At 43.9% G+C, this 22110-nt stretch overlaps 2 protein-coding genes across 9 annotated transcripts in view; one reads left to right on the top strand and one right to left on the bottom strand.

The window, feature by feature from the left end:
* Positions 1-4238: 4238 nt before the first annotated feature.
* UNC50 (unc-50 inner nuclear membrane RNA binding protein) lies at positions 4239-13411 on the top strand. 2 transcript variants are annotated; one of them, XM_028496763.2, is made up of 6 exons: positions 4239-4381; positions 5449-5728; positions 6486-6606; positions 10209-10348; positions 10437-10538; positions 12465-13411. In XM_028496763.2, the coding sequence occupies exons 2-6, from the start codon at positions 5449-5451 to the stop codon at positions 12599-12601; spliced, it is 780 nt and encodes a 259-aa protein (XP_028352564.1). In that variant the 5' UTR covers positions 4239-4381; the 3' UTR covers positions 12602-13411. The 2 variants fall into 2 exon arrangements, with proteins under 2 accessions (XP_028352564.1, XP_023985657.1); XM_024129889.3 differs by having other exon boundaries at positions 4243-4381; positions 5445-5728.
* Positions 13412-13422: 11 nt separating this feature from the next.
* Positions 13423-22110, bottom strand: part of MGAT4A (alpha-1,3-mannosyl-glycoprotein 4-beta-N-acetylglucosaminyltransferase A) — a 108582-nt gene continuing 99894 nt past the window's right edge. For 5 of the 7 annotated variants that reach the window (XM_055088918.1, XM_028497059.2, XM_028497060.2 and 2 more), the window contains 2 exons: positions 19974-20086; positions 13423-19839 (listed from right to left, as the gene is read on the bottom strand). In XM_055088918.1, the coding sequence (XP_054944893.1) occupies positions 19813-19839; positions 19974-20086 (140 nt within the window). In that variant the 3' untranslated portion in view covers positions 13423-19812. The remainder of the gene's footprint in view (positions 19840-19973; positions 20087-22110) is intronic. The other 2 variants (XR_008618813.1, XM_007109611.3) reach the window with 2 other exon arrangements.

Below are 22110 nucleotides of genomic sequence, written 5' to 3' on the forward strand. Positions count from 1 at the left end.
GGGGCCGGGACGGGAGCACGAGCCGGCGGCCACGGGACGGACGGACGGGGCGCGCGGAGAGGGGGGGACGGGAAACGCACGACACCGAGCGCGGCCCGGGGGCGGCGTCGTCACGGAGGAGAGGAGACCGGGGTCGGGAGGTGAGGGGAGGGGAGGGGGGAGGGGAGGGGAAGGGGGAGGGGAGGCAGGGAAAGGTGCTGAGGGGGTTCCCGTTTCCCAGGACTGTAAATGCATAAAACAACATCTGGGAAAAGGAGACTGAACTTGAATTTTCTGAATCACCTGAGGTTTAATGACATTAAACTAACTTGCAATTCATAAGGGAAAAAAATCAAAACCTTACATTTTATTACTGTTAAAGAAATAATAAATAAAACATATACTGCTCATAAACTTTTGCTTTATGCAGTGCTTCACGATATAAAGGAAGATCGTGAAATCTTCCAACTCGAAGTGAATTCCAATGCAAAATGAATCAAGCAATTTTGTCTGACAGTAAAAATGACCCTGTTCCATGTTAACTTTAAAAGCTCAAACAGCCCCATTTAGGTGCCCTAAAATCTGAACAGCTTTAGTGCTGGTTCTCAACATTTCAGAAAGATGTTAATGAGGGTGGCTAGAGTACTACTTAAGTGGAAAGCTCTGGTGTAACTTAAATTTCACCTGCTCTTCATCATCAAGGATTTCCCCTCAAGCAGATTTTGACACCCCGACTCCACCACTGCAATCACTCTCCAAAACCTTTACTGTGCAAATGCCAGGCACACTCCTGGTTTTCACTGTGATAAAAGCTACAGGGTACCACATCTATGGCATTCCTGATCCCCAGGAATCTTGGCCGCATTCCAGTCTTTATGTCTGTTGGGCCCTAGATTTGAACTGTCATCTACATCAGTGAATCTCAAAAGTGAACCAGAACAGAGTAGCAAGCTTCTCTGCACTATTATGTTCCTCCCTCAAACTCTGTAATGAGGTTGCCCACATGAACAACGTAGAGATAAAAGACTGTAACTATACAAAAGACTGTAATTTATAAACTGATGCTTCCCCAAACCGTATCTGAGATGCCATCTTTTTCACAAGCTTTCAACCCATACTGCCAACTGCCTACCGGGAAGATCCATCTAGATACTACACTCAGAGAGAAATATTACTTCATCTTCCTCCACCTCCACCCCTAATGGCAGATTGCTAATTGCCCCCTTAACATTCACTCTTCCTTTTGAGTGGGGCATACGGCTGAGCTAGATTTCCCGGCCACCTTGCAGCTGGGTATGGTCATGTGACTAAGTTCTAGCCAATGGAATATGCAGGGAACTGAAATGTAAAACTTTTGGGTTGGTCTGTAATGGAAAGTGGCTTGCCCCACTTTCCTTCCCCATGTTACTAGGCCTGATGATGTGGAAGCAAGGCAGTCCTGGACCATGAGTGAGAGTAACATCCTAACTCGCATCACAGCACCTGACACCACCGATCAACAGTGTTTAGGTCCACGGAAGACAGAGAGGATCAGACTAGACCCTACTTATAGGCAAACAAGATAGAGAATTCTCTCTTTTAAGCCACTGTTATTCCGGGTCTCTGTAATATTTGCCTGAACCTATAACCCAACTAATACACTCCCAAGCTTATTTGCCTTCTGAGGTCAAGACTGGTGATTCCTAAACATGGCTGTGTCCAAGAATTAACCTGAGATACTTTTAATTTATAAAGGAGATGGGGAGAGCAGTGGAATCTGTACTTTTAAGCGCTCCACCTCCATCTCCAGGTGATTCTGATGAAAAGTCAGCAGGTCTGGAAGCTGTTAAAAGACACAAGGGAGATAACTTGTAATTGAGTTCCTTGGGCACAGTTTCAACTCCCAGGAGTCAGAATCCTAAGAAGTTTATCTAAGAGATGCCTTTTGAATCTGCTTTGTCCTTGTTTCTCTTCTCCAGCCACACTGGAGTTTACATCCTTATCACCATTTCCCTGAGTTTCTCTGAGCCCCTACAGTTCCTTGGCTCTCAGTGCAGCCCCAGAACTAAGTATTTTATGTTTAATTCCTCCCTAAATTAAAGTCTAGCAGCTTTGCAGGTGGGTTAAAGATTGGCAAGGAGAGACTATAGCATCACCTGCCAAAAGATCAGATTAATTTCTTTATTCAAGGAGCTGAGGAATCAAAACCCTTATCATAAATGAGGTGGCCATACACAGCAGGCATATACCTCAGCAGAACTCCCCTTGGTCTTGAGCTCCTAGTGGGGAGGGGTGGGTTGGAGCTGCCAGTGACACCATCCGAGAAGGTAGGATATCCGCCTGGATTTGCATAACTCAATGTTTTGCCTCAGTATTGCCATTTTATAGTCCAGTTGAAGTGACCATTCAGGATGAATTTAACACAAACTGTCAATGCACTTACATTTAAGAGACTCTTTATATGAAAACACCAACGTCTTCCTAGTTGACCAAATTCAGCAACAAAAAGGCCACATACTCAGTGGGGGAAAGCAACATCCGTGCAATGTGTCTGGGTCATTACCTCTGCCTACACCTTCCGAGCTTCCCAGAGATCCAATTTCTACAATGTGTCCCATTCATGTGTATGTCCCCTCAATCAGACTTGGCACTCAAATGTTTGCTAAATCAATCAATCACTGCAAAAAACCAACTTGGTGTTCTGCTTGCCACCAGTATCCTCTTCCACTTGCAGAGTTTCTTTCCTCAGTCCTACTCTGTGCCGGAGCTGCTCACTGTGACACACAAGGGCCGTTAGCCATAGCAACCGTCCTCTCAAGCCTTCTGGCACATTCCCCTTCCTCCAGCCCAGAAGGGCACCAGCTTCTCGTGGGCCTGCCACATCTCCATGATTCTGCATGTGCTGTTCTTTCAGATTCTCCCCACAAACACCACAGCCTCCACTCCTTTACTTGATAAACTACTACTCAACCTATAAGACTCAGAGCAAATGTTACCTCCTCCTGTGAGAAGTTTCCAAATTCTCAAGCAAAATTAGTTGCTCTCCACTGGGTGCCCGAGGCATTTTGCACCTCTACTCATAACACAAGTATTTACTGAATGCTTACACAGCCCTTGCCAAAAACAGTGAAACAAATGTAAAACATGAATCAGCAAAAACACCAATACAGCCTCATGGCTGATGTCCATTTTTGGGTAGCTGTCTTTTCTTTGAAATAAGGGCAACTTTCTGGAATTACATCTCCGAAAGCAAAAATAATTGCACCCAACGGATTGCCCTCTCACCAGGCCCTGGTGATCGGAAAGGTACTTGTGCTTTGGTTGGGTTTAAGGCCAGAACCCAGGTTCCCCAGTCGACTTTGAACCTCTCTGCATTCACATTGGCTCCTGAGAAGACCTGGGGCTGTAGTGAGGGAAAAACAGGAGAGCAATAGCTCCCATCACAGCACGTAAAACCACAAGATCCACGGTAGGGGGAGCAAGATACAAAGTGGTGAAAATAAAGAGCTGCCTCATTTACAACTTACGCAGGAATGCACAGAACTCAACTCAGCAACACGTTCAAACCAACACAAGGTAGGCAGAGAATCTACTGAGCCACCACTGAACACAGAAAGGAGAATTTACTAGGCAATACAGTGTGCCAGGTTCATGTAATTACCTGCTAATTTACTGATTCTCATTTTCTAGGGCTCAAGAAACCTTTCTTATTCTCCTTTATGCCTCCAGAACCTAGCAGAGTGGCAGCATTCCGTGTTTCTCGACCCGAAATGGTTTAACCTTTACAGAAACCCAACGGGGCGGGAACCGTTCTCTCCAATTTCACACCACTGGGAAGTGGGGCTCTGACAGTGAATTCGCCCAAATTCATTAAGTTGGAGCTGCGTTCGACACCCAGGATGGCGAACTCCGAGGCACTTCTCTTGACCATCACCTCGGCCGGCCGAGAGCCCTCCGCCGGCCCCGCCTCCCCGCTTCGGGCGTCGGTCACCCGAGCGCCCGCCCGCGCTACCTGGAGCACACAGTCCGACTGCAGCAGGCACGCGCCGAGGTCCTCCTTCAAGCCCGCGCACGCGCCGCCCTCCGGCTTGTCCTCGTAATAGCGGGGCATGACTGCGCCTTCTGCCCGCTGCTATCCAGACCCGCTCCAGTCCGCGACGGCCCCGACTTGACAGTACGCCAACTACACCGCGGCGGGCAGAACCGGAAGCCGGCAGCCACCACTTCCGGCGGGCGCGCGGCGGACCTCGGGGCCCGGGAGGCCGCGCGCGCGGCGGAAGTGGGTCACGTGACGCGCCGCGCCGCGCCCCCAGCGCCAGCGACGTTGCTGGGAGGGAAGTTGGCCCCGCGACAGCTGGGGTCGGCTGCTGTGCGGCGGTGGCGGGTCAGTTTGGAGCCGGTGGAGGCCGCCGCGGGGCTCCAGGTGAGGCCTGCCCACCGCCCTGTCTGCGCGCGACTCGGGCTCACCCGGGGGCCGTTTCCTCCGGCAACTCGCGGCGCCACGTCACCCGGCCCTGGAGTGACCGCGCCCGGGTTCGGCTGCTCGGCCTGCGGCGGGGCTGCCAGACACATTTAGGGGGGCTGGTTACAGTTGAATTTCAGATACCAGCGAAGAATGTTTTCGTATGCGTATGTCCCATGCAGTGTTTCGAACCTGCTGATATTAAAAATTACTCTTCTGAGATTCAGTTGTAACTGGACGTCCTGTGTTTTTATGCTAAATCTGGCCGCCTTACCCGAGGCCCCGGGCTGGCGGGGAGCCGTAGGGCCCGGGTGGCGCCGCCGGCGTCCCGGAGGAGGCCTGGGGAGTGGAGCCAGACACTGGGCTGCCGGGGCGGGGCGTGGGGGCCGGACGGTGACCGGCGCTCCCCTGGCTTCAGACTGGTTGGACCGGAACTCCCACGCTGTCGTTCCCCTGCTGAACTAGTCAGGAAGTAAAACACTATGCATTTGAGTTCTGGTTTGTTTTTACATCACATAGTCATGAACGAGTTGCTTGCTGGTCATGCGCTGATGGACCTGTGAGATAGGCCATTTATTTTACCTCGTCGGGAACATCGTTTCTGTTTGGCTTCAGCAAAGGCTTTCTCTTAAAGTCTTGATGGTCGAGAGCCCACATGACAGGTGGAATTTTGAGCCAGACTGCCTGAGGGCAAATTTTGGCTCCATCAGTATCACTGCTCCTGCCGGGGAGTGGGGGGGAAGGGGGAAGCTGAGGATTGAGGGAAGTGAAGTGTGGGGAAGATGAGGACCCTATGGAAGTGTTATTATGAAGGTTCAGAAGGGCGTGGGGTAGCCCTTGCCTGAAGTGCAGTGATCATTTCTGCAGCCCCAGAGCGAACTCCACTCGCTTTTGAGCCCTGCCTCTACGCAGGGATTGGAGCCGACATGTAAGGTGACTTCTCTCATAACTCACAAGAGGGGTGCTAGTAGCTGACAGTTTCTTCAGATGACTTGGAATAGAATTTTTTTCTTCTTCCATCTAGGAAGATGTTACCGAGTACTTCCGTGAATTCCCCAGTGCAGGGGAACGGGGTATTGAGTTCCAGGGATGCGGCCAGACACACAGCTGGAGCAAAACGCTACAAATACCTGAGGAGGCTTTTTCGTTTCCGGCAGATGGACTTTGAGTTTGCTGCCTGGCAGATGCTCTACCTGTTCACTTCCCCACAGAGAGTTTATAGAAACTTTCATTACCGGAAGCAGACAAAGGATCAGTGGGCCAGAGATGACCCCGCTTTCTTGGTCCTGTTAAGTCTCTGGCTCTGTGGTAAGTGTCTGTCTGCAGGAGAGTTGAAGAATAAATGAGCGTTTCAGGTTGGGCTTGTCATTTGGAGAATCTTTTGTTATCAGCATATTGTGGGTCACAATTTGGGGATCTCTGAAGCTGTTTTCTTCCTCTCTGAAGCCTCAGAAATCTCCTCACAGGAAAGAAGGTGGTATTCTTCCTGATTTTAAAAGTCCCAAGCAGGTGCCAGAGTCACCTTTTTCCTCAGAACTTTCAAAAGCAGAGGAGAGAGTCACTCCATGTCTTTTAACTACCATGATAAATAAATTGATACCCAAATGCAAACTTACTGTGAAAAAGGACTACCGAGGTTGGAAATTGCATTTCACCGTCAGGCCAATCCAGAATGAGAGTTCTGAAAGTACCAATGTGAACTTGAGAAACTGCTTTTAGTTCTCCAATAGTGCAGTGAAAGGGTCTGAGCCGTCTTTAGGGTGTTGGATTTTTTTTCACCTTTAACTAGACTTAAAAATATGTGAGCGCTGCTTGTTCTGAATGCTGGGGCTACCCTGGTGAACCACAGACAGACGGGGGCCTCCTCAGTAAACTTCAGATATCTCAGTGGTAGTTCTGTGTTCCAAGGTGGTCTGCATTTCTTAATCAGTTACATGTAACACACCTTTGGGGTTTACATACCTGTCTCCCACACTAGAGTGGGCATCTGAAAGGCAGAGACCATGCCTTGTACCCGTAGAATCTAGCAGAGTGCCTGAATGCATCTGGTGAATCTTTCTTGCAGTGTCCACTGTAGGATTCGGCTTTGTGCTGGACATGGGGTTTCTCGAGACGATAAAGCTGCTCCTTTGGGTCGTATTCATAGACTGTGTAGGCGTCGGCCTTCTCATATCAACCTTAATGTGGTAAGTACTGTTAACTTTGGTTCTTCAGATGCTGCTGTAGAGCCCCCATTTGCTTGCTGCAGAGAGTAGCTGATGGGAATTGAAACAAGATAGATGAACTGAAAGCATCGATTTTGGCTGCCAGGATTAATATACCTTGTCCTCCTGTGTCGGTACCTACATCAGAAAATACTCTAAGGGGATGGTCTGCTTTGTCAAAGCGCGGCAAATAAGTGAATTGAAGTAATGATTGTGTCGTATTAACAAAAATTTTGATTTTGCAAAAATATTATGCAGTTAGCCAATTCTGCTTAAGCTGTCTGGATGACGGCACGATATTCTGCTGCCTTTGCCAGTGGGTCACTTCTAGTGGTATAAGATGTAGAGGGTTATATTATGGAATCTTACTTTGCATCTTTGACATGAAGTACACCTGAAAAAGGATTGTTTTGGTTAAAATTTTGGTGTCTTTCTTCTGAGCCACACACGTGGGTTTTATTGACTGGGTTCTCAGTCTGACTTTGTCTGGGTTTGCTGTACCCACAGTAGTGTACTGAGTATAAATCTGGTGTTTGGTTTTTCAGCCTTCTCCCTGATCAGTGCTCCTGTGGGGTTGGCGGAAGGGGTGGATGTGTGAGTGAGCTCAGCAGGGGGCCGGTGGTGGTGGTCGTCGTATGTCAGAGAAAACACTGGAACCTGAGTCACAGAGAGGCCTGGGTTCAAATGCCAGCTCAGTCATTTACTGTGTACTTCTTAGCTCCAGTCTTCTCTTTTGGAAGATGGAGTTGATTATTTATGAGGTATTTGAAAAGATTGTGGTATGAAAAGCACTTGGCATGTAGTCGGTGCTCAATAAATGGTAGCTGTTAACATTTTAAGCAAGATTCTGAGATGCTAACCTCTGATGATACCAACCTGTTATTTTGCTTTGTAATTTCTGACTAGTCCAGTACAGGTCTTGTATGTGCTAGGTAGTTGGAAAATGCAATGCATCATTAACCTAAGATTCTAAAATCTGGCCTAAAAAGAATACTGCTAAACAATGTAAGTTGCATATTAATTATCAAGATATCCAAGGGAAACATGCTAGGTGAAAAAATTTCAATAAGGCTTTCAAACAAATAGTTTGTAGCTGGCATTCTGTCTTGAATGCATTGCGATTCTGTGATCTGGAGGGTCGCAGAAGCCGGGAGTTTAGTACCTTTAGTGTGAGTCTGTATCATAGTTTCAGTTCATTGGAGAAGGACTCAGTATATTTTTGAGAACCTACATTGTGCTGTGAATCGTGTGAGGAACCAGAAATAGAAATCATGCGTGATTCCAGTCACGCCGGGGCGCCGCAGAAGCCAGCATGAGGAGGTATTTGGGCAGATGGGGTAGCTGATTCCTGGCACCAAGTGTGAAGGCAGAGAGGTGTGGAACAGTGTGCCAGGTATGGGGGCATAGGGGGCACTGGATGGCTGGGGAGGAGATGGGAATAGAGGTATTGGCCCTAAATGCAATTTAGAGAAAGGGACTGGACTTTAGCTCATAGGCTGCATGTGGGAGTAGGAGGGAGGGGGAGCGGTGGGGAGCTTGGAGGCTTTGAAGTAAGAAATACAATCCAATTCACTCTTCGGGAAAGATCCTCTCTATGGCAGTGGAGACGGAGGAGCTGGAGAGAGTGGCTAGGCTGGATACAGTCGTGGGGTCTGCACTGGCGCAGAGGAGGCCCGGACTAGTGCGGTGTCACAGAAATAGATGAGGGCAGGAAGACGAGGACCCAGGGCCTCTGGGGTGGCCTGGGATTTTGGGGCTTAGGAGTCAGTGGCCGGTGCAAATGAAGCATTCCATGTTGGACATGTTGAGTTCAGGAGGCTTGTTGATAATGAAGTGAAGGTTCATTGGCCACTGGGGTAGGTAACAAGGAAGCTGCAACAGTCTGGCCAAGATGAAGACATGACTGGCATTATTAATACGGAGGTGGGAGGGGAGCACCACAGCTGTCTTTGAGCTCTCTCAGAAGGCGTGTCCATGTTCTAGAGGTGAGACTCGGAAGGAGGCCAGAAGCCTGGAAAGCAGCCATTCAGGTGCTAAGCAGAGGGGTAGGGGCAGCAGCAGGACCCCAGAGTGGGAACTTGAGTAGTGGGCTAGATGCTTACCCCATTCATTTTAATGGCACAGGTTCTCGGCTCAAGTGGAAGGTGTTCTGGTGAGCTCGTTTGCTCGATCAGAGCACTATTGTCTTGCCGCTTTCAGATAACTGAGTACAGGACTGCTTTATTAGTACTGTTAACACCTTCTCCCTCTTGTTTCTTTTTTCTGTTTTTATTTCCACTAGGCATAGCATTTTAACGGTGTCCTCAAAATGAAATCACATGTGGAAGAGTCCATTGAATTTCCACAGCTGTGTTTATAATACAATGATCTTTTTTGTTCTTTTCCTTTGACAATCTGTTACCTGGCTGTCTGTCTTCTCGTTCGTTCATCATTTAACAGAACGATTAGGCCACGCTGTGGAACAGAGACACCAGCTGAGTGATGGTTCCTGTGGCTGGAGACACCGTTGGCCGCTCTCTCTTTACTGCTTCCTCCTGACTCCCTGACCTTTCCACAGGGGAGAACCAGGTCCTAGGCCTTGGACCTGTTCTCTGCGTTCATTCTTTGGGTGATCGCATTTGGGTTCATGGCTTTTAATATCATCTGCACACTGATGAGTTTATATCCGCAGTTTGGACCTCTCCTCTAAACTCCAGACATTCTGTACTTCTTACTCCAGACTGACAGGCATCCCCACCTTGCACCTCAGTCTTCCGTTTGTTTAGGGCCAGAATCTCTCAGTCGTCCTTGACTGATCTTTTTTTTTTTGTACCATAGCACTCAAGTCTAGCACTAGTCTAGTACATCTAGTCCTGTTGGTTCTGTCTTCCAGCGGTAATATATCCCCAGGTCAGCACCTCCACTGCTGCCACCCTGTTCATCTCCTGCTCTCAGCAGCCTCCCATCTGCCTCTCTGCTTCCATTCTTGTCCCCAGAGTCTGTTCTCAGACCGGCAGCCAGAGGAACCCTGTCAGTACAGTAAGTCGGACGTTCTTCTGGGGACTCCACAGTGACTTCTTATTCCACCGAGAGTAAAAGCCCAAACGTCTGACAGTGGCCACAGGCTCTATAAGATGTGGCTCCCGTTTGTTTTCAGATTCCATTTCTTACGTATCTTCTCACTTGTCCCAGGCACTCTGTGCCCCACCCCCATTCCTCAAGCCTGCGGGGCCCTCTGCCACCTCCCTGTACCCGCCCCCACCTCTGTGCTTGGACCCCCCTCTGCCTGGAATGCTCTGCCCCGGGGATTCCCATCACTGCCCTTGGGACTCTACGCAGATGTCGCTCTCTGATGACCATCAGCATATGTAACATTTCAGCTCTGTACTCTCTGTACCGCTCTGTTTTTCTCCATAGGACCGTCTGACAGCTATTTGTATTGTTGTCAGACTACTCCCACGAGATTGAAGGCAGAAATTTGTTTTGTTTACCGCTGTATCTCCAAATGTCTGGAATAAAGCTTGGGACATAGAAGGTAGTCGGTAAATATTCATAATTAATTTTATTGTACTATGTATGAAATAAATGTTAACTTTTCTCTTCAGGTTTATCTCTAACAAGTATTTAGTGAAACGGCAGAGCAGAGACTATGATGTGGAGTGGGGCTATGCCTTCGATGTGCATCTGAACGCTTTTTACCCTCTCCTCGTCATTCTGCATTTTATCCAGCTTTTTTTCATCAACCGTAAGTAGCAGTTACTTCTCAACATATTATCAAAAAGTCTTCATTGTACCCACTGAAAAGAGATTCATTGTATGCGTCTCTTCTGCAGATGTCATCCTAACAGACACATTTATTGGATACTTAGTTGGAAATACCTTATGGTTGGTTGCAGTTGGCTACTACATCTACGTAACTTTCCTAGGATACAGCGGTAAGTAATTGCTTTTTTTGGTTGATTGACAACACAACAGGGAGGGGAAAGTTGTAACAGTAATACAGTTAGCTTACTTTCATGGAGCTCTTACAGGCACTGTCCCAGGTGTTTTATAGGAATTCTCCCGTTTAATCTTTACAGATGCATGGTACAGCTTTACTTGTCCCCATTTTTCAAATGAGGAAACAGGCGCAGAGAGATTAAGTAACTTACCCATGGTCACGCAGCTAGCAGGTGGCATAGCTGGTATATAACAAATTTTATAATTTCAAGGAACCATGTTAAACCATATTGATGCTGTCCAAGTTACTGGCAGGAAACCCACGATCAGTTTCCTCTTCCTTTTCTCCCAGGCTTTTGGGTTCTGGGTTACCGGCAGTCAGAGTGAGGAAAGGGTTGGGTCCGATGTGTGGGCATGTTTAATTCCTTTGCCTCATTTTCTGTTTTATGATTGTGGGCTGGGGGGGGTTGAAATATTCTTTATTTTGTAAACATCTGTGTTTAAAATAGATGAACCCTGCTCCCAAGTCATATACTGGACCCGAGACACAGTACACAAAGTTCACCCGTCACAGGGAGACTGTGGGGCTCAGGAGCAGGCGAGCGCCCAGGGGCGCACAGGTGGTTACGCGTCAACAGCAGGGGTGCCTGCTCAGCAGTCTGGGCCTCAGGCCAGGTGCCGGGCCACCCGCTGGACTGGGCAAGCTTAGGGGTGAGAGGTTCCGTAGATAATCAATCACAGAAGATCGGGCCCAGCTTCTGCTGAGCCCAGGACGTGTGTGAATTCATTGCTACATCCTGCTATCGATTCATTTTTCATAGTATGAATGAGAACCGTATTTACATTATTCTTCGTGTATGTTACGAAACAATCGCTGTTAAACAGAGTTAAATCTAGAGACCTTACTTATGATTTGTTAGCATTATATTCTCAGCCCTTCCTTTCTTGTCACTCTAGACGATTAGGCTCTTACTGTAAACACAAGCCACTTGTACTCACACGTGACTGGCTCCTACGGTGAGAGCTTCCCACGTTTGCCCCCTTGGCTTTGCCAGGAACCACTGAAACCCTCCTGCCACCCACATCGGAATACCTTCTTTGGGGCATTGGGAGTCCTTTCTCTAGTTCAGAGGAAATGTTTGACATGTTATATTTAGGCTTCTAATGAATTTTCACGTTTTGAGAAAGTTGTAAAATGTCATTAGCACACTGCCACGTTACGGTTTCTCAAAGTGGATTTTGGATCACTCTCCTGGTAACTCCCTACGATTTAGAAGATTCTTTGAGCACAGCTCACTTTCAGTTTAAGGACTACTTGTGTGAGAAATATTTAGGTTAGAATGCATGGGGTAGGGACCCACTAACCAAGCCATGAGCAAGAAACAAACACGGATATCTGAGGATGGATTTTATATGTGAGAGTTTCAGTTCTTTCCTAAAGTCTGGGATACTAGTTGAGATCTCACCTTCTCAAAGGGGACGTGTAATGCTTTCCCCCGCTGGGAAATCGCAAATAGCTGAAAGTTGGGTTTTTTCCTATAACATCATCCATCTCTGTTGGTACGTTAGGATGGGAGGCTTCTGAACAATCACAGGTTTAAATTCACCACCGCGTCCATTAATATTGGTGATGTTTGACCCTCACTCTTAACCTCAGTCCTGGATTTGCTTCTCATTCAGCCTCTGTGCTGAGAAACTTGTGCTCGGTTTCTTCACAGCCACGAATGAGAAGGAAATAACACAGAGGAGTAGTAATACTGCTCTGGCTGCAATACAGCATCGTCAGTAAGATGCCTCAGTAAGATTCACAGTGTGTGTGCCTGCTCGGCCCCTCGTGCTGTGGGGGAAGCCGTCTTCCAGAACGCTCGTTTACTAGTCCTTTACTTTTCCCACCAATGCCTGTGGGTTTGCTCCTTTTCCAGCACTGCCGTTTCTGAAAAACACAGTGATTCTTCTTTACCCGTTTGCACCTCTCATCCTGCTCTATGGACTGTCACTAGCGCTGGGCTGGAACTTCACCCACACACTGTGCTCCTTCTACAAGTACAGAGTGAAGTGAAACAGGGAGCCTCTGACATCTTAGGTGCGTCAACAGTATTGGTGAGGTGGTGATTTCTTGTGAAACTTGTAAATAAACTATCATTGTAGATATCTTAAAGGTGTAAAGTTTGCAAATCTGAAGAAATATATATGCTAACACTGTTATCTAGTACATTCCTTAAAACTAAATGTACATTTCTATAATAAATATTTTTTAAACTAAAGCATGTATTTTATTCTGCACAGAGAATATATGCAAAGTACTAAGGGCATGCGGAAAAGAGAAAGGTAAAACTTTTTAATATGAATTATTTTTGAAAGTATCCATTTGGAGAACATGGTAATAATGTTTCCCCTTCTCCCCTCCCCCACTGTTACTGACAAGGTACAAAGTCCAGCCCCATTTCTAATCGGCTGCGTTTTAAACTTTTATATAAGCCACAGGATCCTAGTGTAACCTTCAAAAGCCTCTACGTGTAATTCAAATAGGAATCACTGTTCTACAGGCTCTAAATATCATTAACAGCCATTGTTCATGCAAAAAAAAACAAAAAATTACCCAACAAACAAAATACAGTAGATTGAAGAGGTCCCCGGAGGCTACTCTTACTCCAGGGACTGTATAGTAGCATAGGCAAGGTCTGAGTGAACACATGCATGACACTGATAATCACGGTCTTAACACCAGGCTGCTTTTCTCTTTTAAAAGACTTCCCAAAATCCACATATGAAATCCACACCTGTTTTCTAACTGAAAACAGTACCAGTAAACTATTATTATATCAGTGTTAAGCAAAACTAATAATAAAGAAAGCTTGGTATTCATGAAGTTTTACCTGTTTATTTTTATTAGGAGTCTTGAATTCAACATGGCTTTTTAAACTTCTTTATCTCAAATACACATGAACGGTTGTGGCACAGAGAAACAGTGATGAAAGGCACAGTCAACAGGACTAGTTATCAGGTTTTCAGTTATAGCAGCAAATGTGAAAATAAATAACCTGCCTTTAAAAATCCAACAGGTACCTAAAATATTACTACAGAGATTACCCATTCAACCAATGGAGACATTGTAAGGAAAATATGTACAATACATTTACGGAGAAAAAGACATCTGGTACAACCTGGAAAAGCAGTTCCTCAGGCAGCTTCTCCCAGGGGTGCTTCCAGAAACACCCCCAATTACAAAGACAACCTTTCCAAACAAAGTTTGTTCTCAAGGAAAAATGCTTCAGTTTTTCATTCCATAAATGAAACAACTGTTACAGTTTACTCAGCTGATTTCTAAATCTGTCTTAGAAAACGTGACTGTCTACACTGAAATGAAAAGTATCAACTCTGCTGGCAGTGCATCTTACAGTACTGTCGATATCCACCATCTTTAAGGCTCAGAGACTATGTCTTCAAAAGGTATTTTCACCCAATTTCAGCCAACACTGAATATTTCAAATAAATAATGGAATGCTAATCAAACTAAAGTACCAAACCTTTGATTCCAGGGCAATTTGCTAATTACTAATACCATGAAGCCACTAGGAGCAAGTGACATATTAAACAGCTTCCCTAGTGTCTAAGAGTATTGAATGTTCCCCACAACAGACAGTCCTTAGTTTAGAACAATTTTAGCACCACTGTTCCTAACGTTTTTCCACACGGTGTTTCCCATTCAGTGTTCAGTTCACGTTTTTGAACATCTAAATTCTCAACTCACACATAACTGGAGTGCCAGCTCGCTCTTGTTTGTTCCTCTGGAAATGCTCTAGCTAGTGCCCAAACAGGTGAAGCACGTGTTTCAGGTAAGAAGAGAAGAGTTTCTATATAAGCATTGATGATACGGGTATATATATGTATATATATAACAAATCCTCTGTTGTTTTCTTTTAGTAATACTGTAGTAGTGGTCTCTTCAGCACTGTAGGTTCACATGCATTGAAGAAATAAAGTAAGCATGTTAGTTATCATGGCATATATCTGTTAAGACTAATAATTAATAATTTACAACTATCAACCTAAATTTCACACACTATGAACACTGCTACATAGCTTTGAAAAGTTTCCTTTTCTTTAAAGAGATCAGATGTCAAAGTTCCCTTAGGATCTCAGATATGATTATGACTCAAATTTCTGACCTTCGATAATGTTAGCCTCTCATTTTCTTTCTTTTAGCTCAGCTTTTCTTACATCAAGGCTATAGCAATATAGTAAAAGAAGCACAAAAAGTAATGGACAAATCAAAATTAAACTTCATTAGCAATTAATGGCTTGGAAGCAGAGAAGTATTTTGAAAAGTATTCCCTAAGTACAAAAATTTCGTCAGCACGTATAGGATTTGATCTGTGCTTAGACTATAAATTTTGGTTAAAATTTTTAAAAAAGTCCTTCAATACAGAGTAGATTATTTGGTCTCTACATAAAAGCATAATTTTTTTTTCTCTTAATGTCTTAAAATACCACTGTTCCTCATTCTTAAATAACTGACAGGCTCAGAGCAGCCTTAATCAACATAAAGTGACACCTATTCCAGGAAAAAGATTCCTTACTCACTGGATCCTGCTCCTGCAATCTCATGCTAGCGGTTCCTTCATGAAACGCTACAAAAGTGCTGCAAGTTTTTGCCAACAACCTTCCAAAGATGATTAACTGAGGTCTCTGGGAGAGAATCCCAGGTGAGGCCTGTGTATATCATCTGCTAGTGCAAGACTTTATTCATAAGTTTATCAAGAAATACCCAACATACCAGAGGGAATCAAGTAGGAAGCCTTCTCCGCTTCACCTCTTTTAAATATTGTATTCCTTTTCTATTGCTGCATAAAATCACGGCAAATTTAAAAGCGTAAAACAACACCCATTTATTATCTCACAGCTCTGTAGGCCAGAAGTCCAGGCAGGCAGGACTGAGCTCTCTGCTTAGAGATTCACATGGCTGGAATCCGGTGTTGGAGGGGCTGAGCTCTTAGCTGCTGGAGGAGAGTCCACCTGCACACTCCTTCCGGTTGGTGGCTGAGTTCAGTTCCTGTGGCTGCAGGACTGCCGTTGCCATTCTCTTGGCTGTCAGCTGGGGCCTCTCAGCTCCTGAAGACCATCTGCATTCCTTCTCATGTGGCCGCCTCCATCTTAAACCAGCCATGGTGCCACAAGTCCTGCTTTGAATCTGACTTCTGTTGACAGCCTGAGAAAACTCTGCTTTTAAAGGGCTTGCCTGATTAGATGAGCTGTCCCCAGATAATCTCCTTTTTGCTGTACAACATAATTATGGATCATACTCACAGGTTCCACACATACTCAAAGGGTTAGGATATACCAAGTCATTGGGCGGGGGGGGGGGCTCATCCATGGAATTCTGGCTGCTACAAACATTCACTGCTATTAATTAGAGCAATCTCTCCAAACATGCTGTTTCCATATAACCACACTTGTCTTTGAGGACAGCATTGTTGGAAGACAACTTTTTTCATTATTATGACATATTTAAAAGAAGCCTCCATAGCGTTGCTGAAGTTTTAAAAATAACACCTTCTAATTATTTACTAATGCAATTGACTTAAAAAGCTTGTTCAAAGACATCTCCAACAGCTGAATTAACCTTCACATACACGTTTAGAGGCTGTGTACTAAATCCATGTGCATTCACATTTTCCAAAGCCTGTCAATCACACAAGCTTTGGAACCTCATCCTCAAGTTGTCACTCTTTTTGGACTACACAGTAGGGACAGTGAATGCTGTAAAGAATGCATGAGACTTCAATAACTTAGAAAGTGGATCGTAGAATCCTGGAATTAGGTCCTCAACCTCCTCTTCTCACCCAAAATACTCATCATCATTTGCACTACGATATATTCTGCATGTCTGCTTTTAGCCTCATGATGGGAATTCATTATTCTGGATTCTAAAATGTTCATATTAGCACTCTTGACACAGTGCTGTGCTACAGAATTTTCTGTGATGATGGAGATGTTCTATATCTGTGCTGTTTAACTCAGTGGCCACTAGCCATAGGGAGCTAGTGTGACTGAGGAGCTGAATGTTTTATTAAACTTAAATAGCCACCCCGTGTCCAGTAGCTACTGTAGAGGATAGTGCAGCTCCAGAGACATCATACCATATACATACATAAAAATAAAATTAGGCGCTTCCCTGGTGGCGCAGTGGTTGCGCGTCCGCCTGCCGATGCAGGGGACACGGGTTCGTGCCCCGGTCCGGGAGGATCCCACGTGCCGCGGAGCGGCTGGGCCTGTGAGCCATGGCCGCTGAGCCTGCGCGTCCGGAGCCTGTGCTCCGCAGCGGGAGAGGCCACAGCAGTGAGAGGCCCGCGTACCGCAAAAAAAAAATAAATAAATAAAAAATAAAATAAAATTAGTCCCGCCATTTGTACTTTTCCCCACTCACTCTGGGTAAAAGTGGTTCAGTGTCCACTCAAGGTCAAGTATGTACTTGCTCTCGTTCCAGGTCCCCTCATCTTCTGTCCCAATACTTTAGTCCCTAACATGACTCTTAAGGGGAACCACTATAATCGCTTGCTTGAGGCAAGCCTGGCTGCTTCTAATTGTCTAGTGGAAACTGGGGGAAAGGAGAGCGCAGCTAACACGAGGGTCCGTGAGCACCTGTGCAGCAGAGGAAGCTAGGAAGCATGTCTTACAGGCTTGCCTGCAGGAGCCTGACATTTGGCCAGAGTGATTACGTGTATGTGCACACACACCACAAACAGACAGCTGAGTGTGTGTGTGTGTGTGTGTGTGTGTGTGTGTGTGTGTGTGTGGCAAGGACAGTAGGTAAAGAGAAGAAGAAGAAAGAGGAGTGTGGGCTGGAACAGCTGGTCCCCTTCCCCAGACGCCGCCTGGGCACCTGCCACGTGGCAAGCACTGTTCTGGGCTCAACGAGGCACTGGTAACAAATCCATGGGGAGGAAGGAGTGCACAGGAGAGTCCTTGAAAGATGGATAAGATCTGGCTGAAAGTCTTCTCAGGAACAGGAGGGATGAGCTAAGCCTGGGAGGGGAGACTGAGCACAAAAACAGGACAAAGCTGGCTGGGAAAGGCTCAGTCTCAAGACCGAGACACCCCAACAGATGGCCAGGAGCTGCAACTACTGTCACCTCCCTAGACTCTCAGAGCTTGGCCTTTCTTCCTCAAATCAGAGTTAGCTACTTGGGAAGCAGGGAAACACGGGGATTCCTCCAGATTTTTACCTCCTCATACTTATTTGTTACAGCAGTAATTTAGTATGCGAAGCTGGTGCCACAATTTTGTAATGAAAGGTTTATGCTTTTGCAGTGACATTTCCCTGTTAGGCGCTGGGCCAAGGAGATTTGAGAAGGAAATAAAACGTAGATTAAAGAAAATAAAAAGTAAAATTTAAAAACCTCAATAAAAATTTTTAACTGGACTCGGACATAAAGAAATCATTCTTGGCAACATGTAACTTTTTAATCAAGAAAAGTAATTGGGGCTTCCCTGGTGGCACAGTGGTTGAGAATCCGCTTGCCGATGCAGGGGACACGGGTTCGTGCCCCGGTCTGGGAGGATCCCACATGCCGCGAAGCGGCTAGGCCAGTGAGCCATGGCCGCTGAGCCTGCGCGTCCGGAGCCTGTGCTCCGCAACGGGAGAGGCCACGACAGTGAGAGGCCCGCATAACGCAAAAAAAAAAAAAAAGTAACTAAGAGTTATTCAAATATGGAGTAATGGAAATAACTGTACCCGATCAGTGTTTCCCAACCTTTTTCACTGCATAACCCTGCACAGAAAACGAGGCTGTCTAGAAGCTGTATGTTCAGCCTGCTGGGTAACCAGGTGACGCTCCTCCAGGCTAAAGGCAACCAGCTAGAACCTCCAACTGCCAGAGGCCTCAGCCACTGGCTACTCTGAAAGCTCAGGAGATTCAAGCTCTGCACACCTGTAACCGCCTGCAACCCACCTGAGGACACCAGGCTGGTTGGGAACTGATGTTGATAATTCATAATTTTGTAAAAGTAAAAGACTTTTGTAAAGATCACCGATTGCTAAGGCTGATAATATTTTTGTTTATAGTAGGGATATCATTTGGAATTGCATGTTTAAGAGCAATAAATACTCTTCAGATGTGAATTTACTTACAAGTTCATAATGCAATAGAATAAATTATTTTGGAAAAACATACAACTGTTACAATACCTTTCACCAAAAAACCAACATTACAATTTTGATTTTCTTTAAAATTAAACCAATTATGACTCATACAATAGCATTACCTAGAAAACATTTTGTCAGAACTCACAGAGTGAGTTCTGAGATATAAAAAAGCATCAAGGAAAGAGAAAATGCCTCTAATTCATGGATTAAAGACAAAGATTAAAAGAGAAGAGTTTGTCATTTTACATATCAAAGGAAATGCAATGACTTCAGTCTATGATAATTTGGGTTGAAATGCATCACCCCTGCACATTAAAATTTATCAGACTGATTTTTTGTGGCTACACACCATACATAGTATAGTAAAATAACCCTCAAGAAGGACATTGGTCTTTAAAATCTTGGCTTGAAGGAATGACAAATGCCTTTGAAAATATTTTGTTCAGAATCACTGTGATTATAAAAGTACTTCAGTTAGGAAATCAATCTAGAATCATTCTTAAATGGCAGTGCATTTGAAAAATGGCATTAACTTGTAATGTTTGCATTTCCAAAGAAAAATATAGAAAGAACTTAAAAAAGCAAGGTAACTGGTTTTCAAAAAAAGTATTGATTCAAAAATTTACTGCACAAAAATATGTACTTCTTAAGTGTTTCTAATAAATTAACTCCGTAGCATTTTATGTATATTTGTGTGTGTGTATATATATATATATAATCCCTGATAATCTATAAAAGAGGGTCTATAATAGTAAAATAAATGAACTTCAAAAGTACCCCCTTCATAAAATGTATTTAACATTAATTTTTCTCAAATTTTAAGGAATGTAACAATATGTACAACTCTTATGTATTAGTATAATACCAAAATAGTACAAGTCATATTAACAGGCTGTCATAACTGTAAAATGTCTGAGTCAAGTTAAAACTGGAGGACAGCTTAGGTTCGAATGAATACAATTATCCATGGAAGATTCATTTTCCAAGTGGAAATGACAATCATCTTATCTACAGTAGATTTCACAAGAGGTAGAATTCAAGTTACCAAAAAACAGTACATGCTCAGCCATCTTTAATCAACAAATTCACGGGGAAAAAAATCTGTTGGTTTCTTAGGAGATAAGTCAGTTTGTGACTTTTTTAATATGAATCTGAAATACAAGATAGTGAACAGCATGAAATGGCAATTTTCAATTCCAAAAAGGTCTTAATTATGAAATCCAAATGCTGTAAAAAAAAAAATGTAGAATCTAAGCAGTTTCACTGATTTAATGTATTGTCTTACCTCATTAAGAATGGCCCAAACAGCAGAATTCTGAATAACTGAAAGTCGGAATGCTGAGATGGGGTTTAGGTTGGGATCCACCATTCCTTCTGCAACACCATTCTCAAATTTCCCTTCAAAGTAAAGATCAACACTCATTGGGTAGACTGAAACACACATAAATTATCACTGACTTAAGGCAGGGAAGGAAAACGCCAAAATATTTCTAGTGGATGTTTTACACAAAGAACATGGGTGAATTTTTTTTCCTTCTTTCTACCTTTATTCAACTTTTAAATGTTTCATGAAGTATAGTATATGCTTAAAAACATTAGAAGCAACCTATTTAAAGAGGCAGAGCTATATATTTTCTTATTGCAAATTAAAAAAAAAAACAAATATATTTGTTCTTACATCAACTAACACACAAGTCTTTAGCAAAATGTGACTTACAAACCTTACAAAATATACTCTGTACCATCTTTCAGTCTGACCGCTTTGAGGATTAAGTCAATAGTAACAAATTTCAGTACTTTAATTAGACTCACAACGGTTGGCCTTGAGCAGTTTCCAAGGTCACATCTAGACGGAATTAAAAGGTGATACCTCCTCAAGGCAGTTCCAACATAAAACTCCATTATAAATGATAAGATCAAAAAGCTCTCCTGTAAGGATAAGGACCAGGAAGTTCTATAGAAGATAACATGCTCAGTACTCAGTTTTTCTTGCTGTGAGGAAACAGCAAGAAAACAAAACAAAAATGCTACTGAAAAAGTGACAGGAAAATGGTTTGTTCTGAGCCACACTGCTCTAAGCCAGGGATAGGCAAACTTCCTAAAAAGGGCAGATAGTAAATATTTGGGGATTTGTGGGTCAAGAGGGCATCTAAGAATATCATCCAGGTACTTGTGTAGAAAAAGAGAAAACTAAGTTTCACAAAATTTTTATTGATGAAATTCAAAATGTAATAAGTTTTTTTTTTTTCTGCTAATACTAAGGAGCATGTAATTCCTTATGGGAGGATAATACTTAAATTAACTGGTATTCAAAGTTAGTGTTCCTTCTCAAAATCGATTGCAAATGTTCATCTGTTAATGTGGATCTATAATGAGATTTGATATATTTCATCTTGAATGCTTCCTTTCACACAGCCTAGATACTGCAAATACTGTTATTAATCCACAAGCACATGATTTTAATGGAGCATGTCCATGACTTGGAAGGTATCTGTGTAAAATTCTACTAGATTCTTCTCTTTGATATCTGCCTCATCATTACATTGCAGATGAATCACTTTCAATCAAAGGTTGGGGGAAGCTCCTCAATTAGCTTGATATTATTACTTGCAATTCAAATAACATTAATAGTCATCAAAGTGACCTGAATGCAATATAAGTTTTGCACATAAGCACTGCTTTGTCTTGTACTTTTAGGTTGAATTCATTAAGAAACATTATCAAGTCTGAAGCAAAAACTAATTCTCAAAGAGATAATAGTGGTTGAGGGCAGTTCTCACTTGGAAAATTTTCAATCTTATTTCAGAGCTAAAACTAAACAAAACCAAAAAAAAAAAAAAAAAAAAAAAAAACCCCCACAATAAAATTTTATCACTGCTAAGCCCCAGAACTGCTGTGTGGTGCGGCAAGTCAGGATATTCAGTTCTATTTCTGACAAAAATTCACAGAACTGATGTTGATGAAGTCAATGACAGTAAGTAAAGTTCACTGGCGACGCTACTGGTTCAATAAATTAATGATACACGACAGACTCAAATACTCTCTGTAAAGCACCTGCTGATGAATAATAACATAACCATAGGCTTTAAACACCTTACATTGTTGCAAGCTTTGTAAATCTGTCCATATAAGCCTTCTTCTCCTCCACACATATTTTCACCACCATTCATTGTAAAACATCCTAGCAGATTCCACTTCAGTTTGTACGAACTTTGTGTTTCCTCAACTGGTTTGAAAACATTCTTGCCTGTACTTGTTCTCTACAGACTATTCACAGAGACCAATTCTTCAGTCACTTCAAACCTGGCACTGACTCCAAATAACTAGGCAGTATCAGTAATATCTGTCAACTCACCAAGAGCCAAGGAAAACTGCTCAAATAATTTGAATTGCTTTTTGACTACTATATTGTTCCCAAAGCC

Source organism: Physeter macrocephalus, chromosome 12 (genome assembly GCF_002837175.3).
Source record: "Physeter macrocephalus isolate SW-GA chromosome 12, ASM283717v5, whole genome shotgun sequence".
Lineage (NCBI taxonomy): Eukaryota > Metazoa > Chordata > Mammalia > Artiodactyla > Physeteridae > Physeter > Physeter macrocephalus.

What these genes read in the sequence shown, in the direction of transcription:
- UNC50 (XM_028496763.2), top strand. Translation starts at nt 5,449, where the DNA reads ATGTTACCGAGTACTTCCGTGAATTCCCCAGTGCAGGGGAACGGGGTA. An exon ending in GTTAAGTCTCTGGCTCTGTG is followed by an intron (nt 5,729 to 6,485) that starts GTAAGTGTCTGT and finishes TCTTTCTTGCAG; the next exon opens with TGTCCACTGTAGGATTCGGC. An exon ending in AACTTTCCTAGGATACAGCG is followed by an intron (nt 10,539 to 12,464) that starts GTAAGTAATTGC and finishes CTCCTTTTCCAG; the next exon opens with CACTGCCGTTTCTGAAAAAC.